This window comes from Aotus nancymaae, unplaced genomic scaffold, assembly GCF_030222135.1.
Source record: "Aotus nancymaae isolate 86718 unplaced genomic scaffold, 86718_ANA_hifiasm-v0.15.2.pri h1tg000016l, whole genome shotgun sequence".
Lineage (NCBI taxonomy): Eukaryota > Metazoa > Chordata > Mammalia > Primates > Aotidae > Aotus > Aotus nancymaae.
In genome coordinates, this window is record NW_026988428.1 from 6868471 (window position 1) to 6884461 (window position 15991).

Below are 15991 nucleotides of genomic sequence, written 5' to 3' on the forward strand. Positions count from 1 at the left end.
TAATTCTCAAAGGAGACCTAAGCAGCATCTACCACACTTCACCATGGCCATCTTGATCAGAGCCCCATCTTCTCAGGAGCAGTGCAACAGCTCCTCACTGATCTGCCTGCTTCAATCCTCTTATCAGACAAGCTAGGATGACCCTTTGAAAATATGTGATTTCCCATCTCTGCTCAAAGCCATCATGTCAGTACCTTCCTGCCTCAACCCGAGTAACATTCAAAGTCATCACAGTTGTCTGTACGATGCTACGGCCTCTGCTCCCTCAGCTCTCAGGCCTCAGCCACTACTCTTCCCCTCTTTACAACTGTACTCTAGACACTCTGAGCTCTTTGCTGTTCCTTGAAAATGCCTGGCAAGTTCTGTAAAAAGATAAATTTATGCATATTAAAATTTCATGAGCTTACTTGAGCTTTGAACGATTCATGAATCGGGCAGCACCAGACCTCAAGCAGCGCGGAACTCCGAGGGAAGGAGAGGAGGGGGCTTTTACAAGGTTCATGGAAGCCAGACAAAAAAAATTTTTGACTGGTTGAAGCAGAAAGTCCCTAGTGAGAGGTCAGTTGGCAGTTTCTGATTGGTAAAGTCTCTAATTAGAAGGTAGCTGGCAGTTTTGATTGGTTACGTTTGTTTCATTTTACTGTTTACATTGAGTTGGTGTTCCATTTGCTTTGGTAGGAACCCAAGGTGCTAAAGGTGGCTCAGCTAAATGGCCTCCTGATTAATTATGGTAACAGCTCCCATATCAGGGCATTCCCATTTTACTGTATCCTCTGCCCAAAATGCTCTTTCAGGCCTCAGCATGGCTCTTTCCCTCAGGTTTTCACTCCTGTCACCTTCTTGTGGGAGTCTTCTCTGGCCGACCTTTTGGAAACGGTATTGCTCCTTCCCCTGGCTCTCCCTGCCCTTCGCTGCATTCTCTTTCTCCATAGCAAGGGGCTCAAGGGGAGAAATTATGGACTGTCATATTGACTGCTATATCCCACCACATATATTCATGCCTGGAATGTGTCAGGTGCTCAAAAAATACATGTTGAATGAACTTCTATAAGCTACAGAAAAAGGTTCCATGATTGGCCCAAATTGAAAATTGGTCCATGGTTCTCTAGGAAAGTAAGAGGAAGGAGCTATGTTTCCTTTCCTGTTGTTTAGTTTTAGTCAGACAGGCCATTTGCTTTTCTTTACTCAAATTAAATAAGGAGTTAGCTTAAGTGTCCTTTATAGAGCAAGCAAACAGTTAAGATGTTAGAAATCTGATAATACCTCAGACCTAAACCTTATAAAAACCTTTTTTTTTTTTTCAAATTTGCTTTGGCCTCTTAAAAGCTGAAGAATTTCGACACTGTTAAACTTTCTCTAAGGCTTTTGCTCCCTAAAAGGAGGAATGGTTAAGAAATCCCCTACTGGGCCAAATACAGTGGCTCATGTCTGTAATCCCAGTACTATGGGAGGCCAAGGCAGGAGGATGGCTTGAGCCAAGGAGCTCAAGATCAGCCTGGGCAACACAGGGAGACCCCGTCTCTACAAAAAGAAAAAGAAATTAGCTGGTTGTGGTGGTGTGCACCTGTGGTTCTGTAGTGTCAGCTACCTGGGAGGCAGAGGCAGATCACTTGAGCCCAGGAGGCTGAGGTTTCAGTGAGCCATGATTATACCACTGCACTCCAGATGAGGAGACAGAGCGAGACCCTGTCTCTTTAAAAAAAAAAAAAAAAAAAAAAAAAAAAGAAGAGAGAGAAATCTCCCCCCTCCACCTTTGTGTTTCAAAAGAAACAGCCATCCCCACAAAGGACAACCCAGCCCTGGAATATTCTAGGATAAGATCCACCTTCATCCTTCCCCATGGCTCCCATGAAGGACTCCTTCCTTTTCTTTGAGTTTTTCTTCATTAATAAATGTTCTCCCTATTGCCACAGCATGAATAAAATCATATCCTTAATTATCCAGTACATTTTGTCTTTCACAGTTTAACGCCAAGACTTCGATATGATTGGACCTCACCTTCCAATTCCCAGTTATTCCACACAGGTAATGAGGCCTTAGGTCATCTCTAAGTTGTTCAGTGGGACAGAGCAGAAAACTAATGATTCCTCTCCTCCCCATCACAAGGATCGTGGCCGACACCCTATAACAAAAGACAGGTTAACCAGAAAAAAAATAACGCCTGTATTTGATCATAGTTTTTCTTTTAACAATTTAAAACAATTTCATTTTAAAAATGAAAGCACTTACATTGACTGTAAAAATATAAATATAGCAAACAGGTAACTGGGTGTGTAAAACACTCATTTGCACACATAATCAGGCATTTATGGAAGCATATGCCCAATTGTGGATGTAAAGACAGGTTTCATTTGCACTTTATTGCTTCAAACAATGAACGGCCTATTTGATCATACTTTTACATGACAGGGGAGCCTTCAGAATGAAGACCCAGAGATACAGGAGAAGCTATCTGATTTTATGCTTAGGTTTGATGAAGCAGGGAAATGTGATTGGACAAAAAAAGGGTATGACCTAATGGAAATAGACTGAGTGGAGAAACCTCGCAAGGCCTGGCTGTTCAGATTCTTCTTGGCCTCTCTGTGCAGCATTCCTTTCTCCCAGGCATGGGGTAGGACCCGTCTAGGATGAAGGTCTTAGTTTCTTTATGGCCAACTGGTATACAGAAGGATGGTGGAAGGTTAGAATAATATTTTTTGTTTTATGGCTGGCTTTGGGAAAAAGGAGTTCTACTTTCTATGACCTATCTTGGGGAAGAGGGATTACAGTTTCTATGGCTTGTCTCAGGGGAGAATGAGGGGTAAGAGACAAGGGGGCAGAAGAAAGTCAGAGAGAGACTTCCCTTCTGAGGCTGCTTCTGAGTCCCAACAGTGGCAATGATGTTCATTTTCAACAAAAGGGAGGACTGACAACGTTGAACTTAACCTAAGTCTTATGACTCTTAAAAAGTTTAGATGTTGCCAGGTGCGGTGGCTCATGCCTGTAATCCCAGCATTTTGGGAGGCCAAGGTGGGCGGATCACGAGGTCAGGAGTTCGAGATCAGCCTGGCCAATATGGTGAAACTCCATTTCTACTAATACAAAAATTAGCTGAGCATGATGGCACATGCTTGTAGTCCCAGATACCCAGGAGGCTGAGGCAGAAGAATCGCTCGAACCCAGGAGATGGAGGTTGCAGTGAGCCGACATCGCACCACTGCACTCCAGCCTGCGCGACAGAGCGAGACTCTGTCTCAAAAAAAAAAAAAAAGTAGCGATGTTAAGAAATCCTCTGCCCTTTTGAGTTGTAGGAACGTGGCCAAGGACCACGCAGCCTTTGCACATTCTGAAGTAAGACCCACCTCCGTCCTTCTTCATGCTCCCATAAGACTCTGTCTCCATAAAACCCAGACTTGTTCCTTTTCTTTAAGGTATTTCCTGTTAATGAATGTCCTCCTATTGCAACAGCCTGAATAAAAATCATAACCTAATTTACTGGTGGATTTTGTCTTTCATACCTTCATTAGGAGGGGACTCGTGTTGAGAGGGTTTATTTATAGCTTTAAAGTGTCTGTTGGAAAATCAGCAGCTGACTATAGTGAGTGACAAAAGAACTCTTGACAATAGATAACAGACAGCCAAAGGGTCTGCTCCCTCAGCAGAAAGCCAGCATGAAGCTTGCTTTCAGAGCAGGGAATAATTATTACTTCCAGAGGCTGACAGAAACTTGATTCAAGCAGATGGCTGGACAAAAATATATTGTTGGAAGTAATTTCCTAGCATAAAAGGTAAATGTCACTCTATATAATTTCCCCATGAAATCAACTATCTCCAATGTGCTAGCCACAAAAGACTCAGTCCTTCCCTGTCTAGGGGCTCTGGTTGTAAAGAGATGGAGTGGAGGCAGAAGTCCCTGGAAGATGGTGACTGTCATCCATCACATGTCTACAGCCTCTTGCTTCCCTTCTTGCCATGTGATCTCTGTACAAGGCAGCTCCCCTTTACTTTCCATTATGAGTAGAAATAGCCCAAGGCTTTCACCAGATGCCCAATCTTTTAGTCAGCAGAACTGTGAGCCAAATAAACCCTTTGTCTTTATAAATTACCCAGTCTCAGGTATTCCTATGTAGCAACACTAAAGGGACAAAGATAAACCACTACCTACTATTTATATTCAAAGAAATATTCCCCAGACAGACACGTTCATTCTTATCCAGGGCACATACCAGGAGCACCAAATTCATCAGCAGTCTATTACTGGGCTTACTTACAGCGTTTGCAGGCATTTGCTGTCCTTGGATTAGCAACGAGCTGATGAGTCATGCTGAAGACCTTGATACTGGCCAAGTCCTCACAAAATTGATTCATCTTCTAGAAGCTGACAAGTAGGAGGTTATATGTCACCAAAAGAAAGACTAGTAACTATTTGATCAAATCCAACCCATTTTATATTTCCAAATATTCTCCATTAAGAAAGTAATTTGACATCAAAAACAGGCCTGCTTAGAGATAGAATATGAAAATGAAATGGAAACATACGAGTATTGCCAAGATGTTGGGTTTGTTTTTTATTTTTAAGTGCTCAAACCTGGATTTCATAGCCTATGCTTTGAATTAAAAATAGCTATCAGAATTACTGCCATATATTTTGCCTAAGTTTAATAGACAAGGCTTAATTGGCTCACTGAACTGTGTCTTTGTGAGACTTTAATTTTCCTGTAAGAACCGTAAATGCCAACAAGATAGACGTCCCTGTTCTTCTAAGCTCTGTTTATAGTTCCAAGAAGTAAACAAGCAGTTATTACATTAAAAACATTCCCTGTATGCCAGCAACATCTAATTTTAATCTGTGGGAGTTTTAGAGGAAAAGGAATAGATGTCATAGAAAAGAACCCCAAAATATGCCTAATACTTAAAACTTGAAGCCTGATCTTGATTCCACTGTGGATTAATAAACCACGTTTCTCAATGTCACTGTCATCTTGATGCATAGGATATTCGCCACTTAGTTTGTTAACAAGAGTCTCTTGGTTTCTAAATTGCTCTGAGATCAGATTTTGGAGGCATATTTATCTTGCACACCCATGGCAAGGAGTGCCATTTGTCAAACTGGAAGTAAAATAAATTAAATGGAATTCCGCTGCCCATATACATTAATGCCTCCCAAAGAGACCAACGTGCTAACTTGGGCAGGACTTACAAATGCTCAGTTGAAGTACTGCCTCCTCTGTGGCCAACTTAATTGCTCCCTCTGTGCTGGCCATAGTTGCTGGGGGTTATAGCTGCCTCCCCCATAGGCTGAGATCCTGCAGGGCAGAGACTATGTCTTATTCATCTTTGAATCTCTGGTAACTTGCATAGCATTTTGTAATCAGTAAGAATTTGCTCAATGACTGTAGGTATTCCTTTAATGATAGCCAACTGTTAGATCAGAATCCACCCCAACTCTGAGTATGCTCTGAAGTGTGCCACAGTTCAGAGCCCCTTATCTTTAAAGTCCTGATAAAGATACTGAGGGACTATGCAGTTTCTGTTTCTACACCACAAACATCTGCAGGAGGTGATTCTACCCTCACTCTCAGAGCTCTGTATGGGTGAAGATTAGAAAAACCCTAGTAGCCAAAGAATTCAACTCAATGGTTCAACAAAACATCTCCTCTACCAGGCACTGTTCTAAGCATGCTATACCTTTCATCTCATGGAATCCTTACTGTGAGCATGGGTGGGTACTGTTATGGTCTGTATGTTACATGTGGGGAAACTGGCACCCAAAGGTGGAGTAACTTGTCCAAGTGATAGAGGCTTACTATTTCCCATACCTCTCGCTTCCTAAGAAGCCAGGCAAATGAATCATTTCTCCTCTGCATTCCCATAGACTCGATACTCAGGCACAGGCTTGATTGCATCGTGTTGTAATTGGAACTTTACATCTGTCTCATTGGTCAAACAGTGAGTTCCTGGAGAAGATTATTGGTAATCTTTTCTCTTCCCTGCTTAGCAGAGTGACTGGTGTGTACTAGCCTCTGCTTGAGTGTTTGCTGAATAACTAAATGAGGGGAGGCTCTGTCCAAAGATACCACACCTGGGGAACTCCCCAGAGAAAGGGATGAAGACAGACTCATCCTATTGCCTCAGGGCTGTGAGTGTGTGTGTGTGTGTGTGTGTGTGTGTGTGTGTACCCAACAGCAACTTTCAACAGCAGGCCACCAAAGCCTAGTGGAACTAACTGGCATTTAAACCACATATTTTGTGTTTTGCTAGAGCAAAAGTACTTATAAAAATTTTTTTTAAGCTTGCGAGCCCCGGAAGCGGGCGCGGTCGCCATGGCACGGAACGTGCTGTACCCCCCGTACCAGTTGGGTGGCCCACAACTCCGAGTGTTTCGAACCAACTTCATTCAGCTGGTGCGGCCCGGCACGGCCCAGCCCGAGGACACCGTGCAGTTCCGGATCCCCATGGAAATGACAAGGGTGGACCTCAGGAATTACCTTGAGCGCATCTACAACGTGCCCGTGGCTGCCGTGCGGACTCGGGTGCAGCACGGCTCCAATAAGAAAAGAGACTGCAGAAACGTGAGGGTAAAGAAGCCGGACTACAATGTCGCCTACGTGCAGCTGGCCCACGGACAGGCCTTCACATTCCCCGATCTGTTTCCCGAGAAGGAGCAGAGCCCGGAAGGCAGCGCTGCCGACGAGCTCCAGAGCATTCTCAAGGAGAACATGGAGCAGAGGCAGAGCAGGGACCATCGGCGGGGCGGCGTCCCAGACTGGTTCGGGCTGTGACGGGGTGGCCAGCAGGGACACGCCCCAGGTGGGCACCACAGCAGAGCAAGCCCAACACCTAAATAAAAGTCCTGCTGCAGGAGAAAAAAAAAAATTTTTTTTTAAGAGAGAGTTTTGTTCTGTTGCCCAGACTGGAGTGCAGTGGCACGATCTCGGCTCGCTGCAACCTCCGCTTCCTGGGTTCAAGTGACTCTCCGGCCTCGGCCTCCTGAGTAGCTGAAATTACAGGTGCTGGCCATCCAACCTGGTTAATTTTTGTATTTTTAGTAGAGATGGGGTTTCACAATGTTTCCCAGGCAGAGCTCAAGTGATTCACCTGCCTCGTCCTCCCAAAGTGCTGGGATTATAGGGGTGAGCTACCACACCTGGCCCTAAAATATTTTTTAAAGCTTTTACAAAGTATTACAAAGTCAAAATAGTTTTTCAAAATATGTTATTAATACTTAAGCCTGGTAATTCCATTTCTAGGAGATTATGCTAAGCATCATCATGCTTATATGTGTAGAGGCCACAAACACAAACATGTGTGGGGCTGAGCAGATGGAAGGAGCTGGGTAAAGGACGTGCGTTCTGTGGGGTGGGGGATGGGAAGGACAGTGGCATGCTGGAAAAAGCTTGCCTGTTACTGTGATTTGAGGACAGGGATCCAGAGTAGCCAAAGGTTTTTTTTCAATAGGGCCCAGAAATCTCAATTTAAAAATATTGGCTGTGGTGGACTGCAAAAAATGGACCCAAATTATTCCCCTCCTCTCTCCATGCCTTATGGTAGAGCCCTCCCGCCTGGACTCTGAGCTGGCACATGACTGGCTTTGGCCAGAGATGTCAGCAAAAGGGATGCAAACAGAGGAAAGGTGTTTGCACATGGGGCTTGCCTTCTTGCTGCCCGGGGAACCCCCGCCACTACTACCAAGTAAAGATGACAGGGTAACCGCACAGATCAAAGGCATGTGACCTAGCCACATGTGACCCGTTGCCCCAGGAAATAGCCTGTGACTTCCCAGACACATGAGTGAGGCTACCCTAGGGCATCCTGCCTGAGCCAACCCACCAGCTGACCACAGATGCACAAGAGAGTCCGCAGCAGAGATCAGCTGAGCTGGTCCAGAGCGGAACAGCAAGCCCAGCCAGCTCACAGAATTATGGGCTCCATTTTAAGCCATACATTTGTTGTTTTAAACCATTACATCTTAGGGGTGGTTTGCTATATAAAAAAGCTAATTGAGAACAAAACTAAAATAGGTTTGGCACTAAACAAAGCAGGGATCTAGTTCATTGTAACTTCTGATGAATGTAAAGATTTGACCACAAACACTCCCTTCCTTGCATCACTGTTTATAATATTGAAAAAGCAAAACCGACCTCAAGATCCATGCAGAAAAGTGGTTAAGACGTGATGGCACATCCACATACTGGAAAGGTATTCCGCCACTGAAAATGAGGGCACAGAAGAGCGGCAAAGCATGGACTATCAACCCTTGCTAAGTGTGTCATCAAATTTTGATCAACAGGTAAAATTTCATTGCCCTCCTGGAACACGTACTCTTGTAGAAATGGAACACAACACTGATTGGATCATCAGGCGATGTAGAGGCCATCTTGCTGTAAGGAAGACATACAATCTCAGAGTAAAGCCCAGACTGTGCTTAACTTTGCTTTTTGAGGATATTAGAATGCACAGAGGGGAGCTGTAAACAGCTCTATTCAAATAGTGTAATGCGATTCCAAATGGGGATGGAGCAAAAAGTGGGACAAGGGTTTTGAGAGTGAAAGACATCGCTATACTTAGTAGCTCAGTGTCTTTTAATCGCTTCAAACATGCCACCAAAAATTATAGGACTTGAAAGTGTGTTGTGAACACAGAGGATTTTAGAAATCATTTGCATAGAGAAATAATGACACGGAAAGACAGTTTTATGTTATATAAAAGCGGCCAATTGTAAAGGAGCAGGTACGATATAATTCCATTGTTATAAAATTTAAAACTTAGTTAATTTTAAGCCACGAATATAAAGACCATTTGGAGTAAGCCATTGAGGAATATTAAAAAGATGCATCATTTTAATTACACATTTTAGTGTCTCTATATAGTCCTCCCACTGACAAAAAAAGAAAATAAGTAAAGTGCATTAACAGTTGGAAAATACAACACCTTTTATAATGCAATGCAGAGAAAATCCTCTTCTTTTTATAAAAAGAATATGCGGGCATAGGAAACTAATTGGAGGACAGAGATAAAAATTGGTATGTACAGTGCTTAGATGGGAGCAGGGATAATTTTTATTTTTCTTCATCTTATTTTTTTTGCAAACTGCCATAATAAACATGTACTTTATGTTGAGAAAATTTAATAAAAGTTACAGTTTTAAAAACATTAGGGGCCACACTCATATATGCATATGCACACACACACACACTCTAACCCAACCCAAAGTGGTGCAAGACTATATATCAATATATATACTTTCTGTCAGTGCCTGTAAATGCTCTTGCCACCTCAATGCACTCATTCAGAGTTTTCCTGGGGGTAAACAGTCTCTGGAATTATAGAATCTTCTCCCATGCAAAAACACGAAAATCCCTGCAGGCACATCACCTCCCCAGTTCTCTTAGGAGGCAGGCAGCTGCTGTGTAGTATTATTCTTCATGGCCAGAGGGAGAACCAAGATAGGGATTCAGCTGCTGTGTTCTTCTACTCGATAAGTCTTCTGCAAGCACGTGAGCAGGCCCAGGGAGGTGCTGCTGCCATTTGGTGGTGAAAACACTCTGCTCATTAAGGGCAACAAGTCAGAGCTCTCTAAGGGCCCTGTCTGTCTGGCCCATCATGGGCTTGTTCTTCACTAATTGTCTCTCACTGCTGACAGAGCCCACACGTGTCTTTATGTGTGACAGATTCCTTGCGAATGGTGAATGGTGGAGAGATGACCCAGCTAATCATCAGACCTGCTTCTAAAATGCCATCCAGTCAGATGCAGCAGAGCCCAGCTCTACTCACTCATCCATGAATGTGACTCTGAGCTGTGAGAACAAAAGCCAAAGGAACTCTCCATTAGGAAACTAAGGGGGAAGACAGCAATGTAACAAGTCCCAGGTTCAAAATGACAAGTGATTCACTGAAGATGCCACAGCAGTACAGCCTATCACTGGGCGCAGGGACATAGCCAAAAGAAAGAATTTTACAAGATAATGAATTATTGGCTGGGCTACAAAATGGAAAATTCGAGCTGATAAGGCCAGTGGACTATCCTTTTGAACTTAATTCAATCAAAGAATAAACTGTGGCATGGTACCTCTTTTTTAGTAATGGGAACATGGTTACAAGATGCCTGAGAGGATGTTATCCACACACGATTGTCATCTTTCTAAGCACTCACTTCATGCTCAACTCTGCCATTCTATAAACTTATTCTTGGAATGGAGAGAAGTAAAAAGCATGATTTTTTTTCCTCCATTTTGAAAAATCCTGAGTTATGTTAGAAGTAGAAAACAGATTCCATAACTATTAAGAAGGTGAGATAACAGATTGGCCCCATTGTAAAGTTTATAAAATCCAATCCCATTTTAAAGCCTAGTAAGAAATGTGGCAATAGTAGCTCCTCCACGTGCCCTCAGCTTTCAGCCACTGTTCAGCTTTGCCTGTGGTCTAACTATACCTTCAGCCATAGTGGTGGCAAATTAACAGCTGCCATTTCCTGAAAGCTGACAACGAGCCGCATCTGGATGTGCTCTTGGCGGACATGATTGCTTTAATGATCACAAAGACCTCAGAGGTGAGTACAATCATTTCCCCATCCTACTAACGAGGAAACTGAGGCTTAGAGAGGGTAAGTAACTTGTCCGAGGCCATACAGCTAGAAGGCGGGGACCAGGATTCGGGCTTCTTCAATGAGCATGCAAGAGAGAAGGGGAGATGCCCCGTGGAGCAGTTGGAAAGCGCTCAAGAGCCTGCGCCCAAGCTCATTCGCCCTGGGCCAATCGCTTAATCTCTCTACAGAAGGAGGTGAACCACCTTGGCCACTGCCTCTTAGTATTGCTGAGAAGTCCAAATGAGATCAAATACACGAAAAGCCTTGAAAATAGTAAAGCATTCTCAAAGCACCCTGTGCTATTGATAAAAGGACAGAAGACTAAATCACACTCCTTAGGAGCACAACACTTCAATCATTCTGGCTTCAATGGAAAGACCACACCCCCTCTTGTCCCCTGACATAATGCTTTCAATAAACAGCACAGGATTTTCTTGCACAATCTTTTAAAGATGAAGGGCTCAGGTATGCATGCTGGTACTTGAACTGGTCTTTGCAGGGAGCTTTAGTGTCTTACAATATTTAATACAGACATCCTGCCTGAGCTATTTATCCTGACTTGGGAAAGTAACCATTTCACTGTTACTGCTAATTCCGTTCCAAAAACAAAAAAAAAGACTATTGTAATTTCATACCCTGAATCTATGCAATACAGGAATGAGAAGGAAAAAAAGAAAAAAAAAACCCAACACAGTACTTTCTCATGAACGAGACACATTATATATAGTAATTCACATTTTATTATTGTATCATTATGAATAGTGAAGTCCATAGTTCAGTCCTCAGACAACATAAAAGTAAATGTTTTACATATACTTTTGTAACACCTCCCTGTAATGTGATGACACGATATCTGTATTTTTGAACCACTGTGATTTACTAGTCTATTAAAAAGCCATTACACATTTAAAAACGGAACAATTCCAACAATGCAATCTTCAAGCAATTAAAAACCAAAAAATGTTGAGCCAATGTGGAAGACCTGCTGAGTAATCCGGCCTTTGAAGTAATGTCTAGTGGAAACCCTGTTTTTCCTTCCATCTGAGGGTTATTAAGAATAAAAAACCCAAACCAAAAACCACCTGCTCTGAGTGAAAGTCAGGATTCAGCCCGCATGAGTCGGGGACACACTCCCCAGTGGTTGGTGAAGGCACCATCACTCCAACATGTGCAGGAGCAGCGAGGGGTCTGCCTCCACGGCCCGCAGCCCGTTGTGCAGGCTCTGGAAGGTGGCCTCCTTCCCGAAGCGCTGCCGCCAGCGGACGAAGGCCTCCACCACCTGCGACTGCACATTGTGGGGGTGGTTGGCCTTACAGCGGTAGATATCCGTCTGGGACAGCCCCAGAGACAGCACCATGGGCTCCCACTCGGGCCCCAGCCTCTGGGCCAGCCGGTTAATCTGCCGGTCTGATGGGGAGCTGTTGAGGAGGTGCGAGGGGATCACAGTCATCTGGTCACCTGAAGAGGAAAAAGACACCCGGGTGAAATGAGCAAGGCAACAAACACATCATTTGGGGGCAGAAGCGAGAAACGGGAGAAGAAAACATGCTTCCAAATGGCAGAGCCAACTGGCTCTTGTCTTCGCTGCTCTGTACAATGCCATGATTTAGGGCTTATCTATGAAAATGTTTATTACAGAAACTTTTTTTTTTTTTTTGAGACAGAGTCTCACTCTGTCACCCAGGCTGGAGAGCAATGGTACGATATTAGCTCAGTACAACCTCTGCCTCCTGGGTTCAAGTGATTCTCTTGCTTCAGCCTCCCAAGTGGCTAGGATTACAGGCACCTGCCATCACATCTAGCTAATTTTTGTATTTTTAGCAGAGATGAAGTTTCATCATGTTGGCCAGGCTGGTCTCGAACTCCTGACCTCAGGTGATCCACCCACCTCGGTGTCCCAAAGTCCTGGGATTACAGGCATGAGCCACCACACCTGGCCTATTACAGAAACTTTGAAAGCAAGAAAATAAAAATAACTAGAAATCCCACCAGAAAAACTCACTGATAATAACCGGTCTATTTCCTTTGATATATAAAACACACATGTAGGGTCGATTTCCTTTGATATATAAAACACACACCTTGTACATGCTGCTTTGTAACAGGCTTTTTTTCACTTCTGTCTCTTTTACTCAAGGCCAGGCAAGGCATTCTGGGGAATTCAAGAATGGCACATAGACCTCAGCTCCCTCTGGCACTGTCTGTGGCCTTAGTGATGGGGCCTGTTCCAAGTCTGGGAATGCCCCTCCCTATAGGAAAGGCAGGTGCTAGAGGACAAAGGCTAAATCAAACAGCTACCCTCCCCAATGAGCTTGAACTTGAAATATTACCGAGAAAAGGTGTAGCTACTAACAGAAGCAGGGGCCAAGAGGACTGCTGAGAGCAAAATAAACCTAAGAGGCCATAGGGTAGCAGGAAGGGAAGAGAGGGGTGTTTGTTCGTAATAGAGGCCACAAGAGTTACCGTCCTGGCAGAGTCCAGAAAAGGAATAGGAAGTATGTGCTGAGATGAGGCAAGGAGGAAATCTGACCTTACACTTGCTGAACTAGATTTCTATTTGCCTGAGGCCAGTCTGCTAAGGAGCATGATGTTGAGTGAATGTTTATAAATGCGCCCAGCAAAACCAATGACCAGTGCCTTTGATTATACAGAAGGAGCTCCTAACCTTGTTAGGGAAGGAAGGCCTTCTAGGGGAAGGAGGCTAAAGCTAAGCCCTGAACACTAGAAGGAGCTAGGTGATGAAGGAGAAAGAGGGCGTGGTGTATCTCTAGAAGAGAGAATTGCATGTGCAAAGGCCCAGAGGCAGGAGAATCCCAATGGAGGAAGGGAAAGGCACTCGCAGCAGCCAAGTGTGAAGATTGAGAGGGACTCCAAACATCCAAAATCATCTGCGAGTTCATACATTTGTTTGATAGCACAGTACACAATACTCCTGTCCATCAGCATCACAGGGATTCAGGTCAGTCTACTTCATGCTCACCAGTCCACTATTCTGTTTTGATTTATGATTCAATAAGAGGCAAAGGCACCCTATTACAAGAGCTGATGTTTTCCACGGCCCATGACCTTTGGCCTCTGGGTAGTGGCCAGCACCTTAGGGATGAGTTGCAAAAATATTGTCAAGGGCTCTTTCTGGTGTTTGTCAACACTATAATTTAAGAAACAAGGACTAAGAAGCAATTAGAATACTGATGACACTACTGATCAATATTTAAGATTAACAGCAATGATTTTACAGCTTGTATAAAAACATGGGCTCATTTAAAAAAAAATCAAGCAACACAAAACAGCTCAAAGAAGAGAAGAAATCTCTAATATCCCGCCACTGTGTTTACAGTTGGTGACCATCATTCTGGATATCTCTTTACGCACATATACTGGTAGAAGGCTAGATAGAGGGTAACGGCTTTGTTTAAAATGATAACATATGAGCTTTTTTTCTAGTAAGAGCTATTTAATTTTGTTTGACCGTAACAGAAGAAAAATCAAAAGAGAAACAAAATGACATTCTGACCGGCAGCTACAAATTACATATTTGAAAACACACATACACACAATTTAATGCACAGAAAAAAGTTACGAAAATTTGAGTTAACTGCATGTTTTCATGGTAATAATCTATAATCACATTTCCTCTCCATTTCCGCACACTCGATTATTTTTTGCTCATACAATGTTTATTTTGTCAGATGCCTAACGGTTCTGTTTCTTTAACAATCATCCAAGCCCCCTTGCCCCACTGTTCAGTCCTAAGGCGGCATCATAATGGTTTGAATGCTCACCAGTGTTCTGTTGTTGACGCTGTTACTGTTTTTCATCTGTGGCTTTTCTACTCCTGAGTCTGATTTAAGGCATTTGGGTCAATTTCATCACAGGGCGGTTTTGTGTTTTTTTTTTTTTTCAAGAAATGGTCATGGTTGCAACAGTCCCTGACTTCTTTCAGGTCAAGGCGGCCTGCTCATTGCCTTCACTGGAATAATAATATTTCGAGAACAATTTGATATTATTTTTATCTTTTTATATATTTTTAATAGTATAAAATTATATTCATAATTTTAAATTATATTATTTAAATAATTTTATTTCCCTTAAAAGTTTGTAGACCTTGTTCATATTTTATGGTAGGGATTGCTGGTGTAGAGAATTCTGATACCAACTTAATTATCCAGTATTTTGTGTGACTTGCTTTTACTGTCTAAGGTCGAAATACTCAACCTTTAGACCAGGGTATATCTTATTCATTCTACATCTGAACTTCCAGATATGTGGCATAACCTTCTAACTAAAGATTCAGTTCTCTCTTCCTTTTGGAAAAATCTTCCTGGGTCACATGGTTGCATTCTTTCCTTGCTCCATATGCTGGACGGCTGTGCTTCTCCTACGTGGCTATCATATTCTCCTTACAGCTTTAATCCACTCCTTGGGATTATCTCACTCTTTGATTTTCAGCTATGTCTATCGTGTGTGTGTGTGTGTGTGTGTGTGTGTGTGTGTGAGTGAGAGAGAGAGAGAGAGTGTGTGTTTTCTGGTTTTAATGTTGTATGGTGTTTTTGTTCTCAATTTCTTTTCTTGGCTCTATCTTTTAAAAATTCCATTCTACTTCACACTCATTAGGAGAGCTACTATGAAAAAAAAACAAAAACTAAAACAAAAACAGGAAGTCCCAAATGTGGGCAAGGGTGTGGAGAATATGGAACTTTCATGCACTATTGGTGGGAATATAAAATGGTGCAGGTGCTGTGGAAATCAGTACGGCACTTCCTCAAAAATTTAAAGATAGAATTAGCATATGATCCAGCAATTCCACTTCTGGATACATACTCAAAAGAACTGAATGCAGGGACTCAAAGAGAAATGTGTATACCTATGTTCATAGCAGCGTTATTCACAATAGCCAAAAGGTGGAAGCAAACTAAGTATCCATCACTGGATGAACGGATATGCAAAATGCGGTACAAACATACAGTGTTATATTATTCAGCCTTAAAAAGGATGGAACTTCCGACACATGCTCCAACATGGATGAATCTTGAAGACATTATGCTAAGTAAAATAAGCCAGTCACAAAAGGACAAATACTTTCTGATTCTATTCCTATGAGGTACTTGGAGTCATCAATTCAGATACAGAAAATAGAATGCTGGTTGCCAGGGGATGGGGGAGGGAGAAATAGGGAATTATTGTTTAATAGGTGCAGAGTTTCAGTTTTGCAAGATGAACACTTTTAAAGATTGGTTATAAAACAATGTGAAGGTACTTAGCACTACTTAACTATACATTTAAAAAATGGTTATGATGGCAAATTTTATGTATATTTTACAATTAAAAATAAAAATTAAAAGTAATCCCATTGTTGTTTTATCATAACTACATCCTGAGTTTTTGTTTTACTGAATTGATGCTGAGCCTTTCTATAGCATAAAATAC

At 42.7% G+C, this 15991-nt stretch overlaps 2 protein-coding genes across 4 annotated transcripts in view; one reads left to right on the forward strand and one right to left on the reverse strand.

Annotated features, from left to right (window-relative positions):
* The window catches only part of CRADD (CASP2 and RIPK1 domain containing adaptor with death domain), a 224205-nt gene that overhangs the window by 33014 nt on the left and 175200 nt on the right, over positions 1-15991 (reverse strand). For 2 of the 3 annotated variants that reach the window (XR_010342942.1, XR_002479385.2), the window contains exons 3-4: positions 4251-4357; positions 1999-2122 (exon numbers count right to left, since the gene is read on the reverse strand). Coding sequence is in view for 1 of the 3 variants with exons in the window: in XM_012469330.2 (XP_012324753.2) it covers positions 11721-12022 (302 nt within the window). In the remaining 2 variants the exon portion in view is untranslated. Of the gene's footprint in view, positions 1-1998; positions 2123-4250; positions 4358-11498; positions 12023-15991 lie in introns of those variants that run through there. The other variant, XM_012469330.2, reaches the window with a different exon arrangement.
* LOC105728769 (large ribosomal subunit protein uL23m-like) lies at positions 6272-6841 on the forward strand. The gene has a single exon (XM_064376885.1). The coding sequence runs from the start codon at positions 6303-6305 to the stop codon at positions 6759-6761; it is 459 nt and encodes a 152-aa protein (XP_064232955.1). The 5' UTR covers positions 6272-6302; the 3' UTR covers positions 6762-6841.

Excerpts from the sequence above, each read along its gene's own strand:
- LOC105728769 (XM_064376885.1), top strand. The coding sequence starts at position 6,303 with ATGGCACGGAACGTGCTGTACCCCCCGTACCAGTTGGGTGGCCCACAA.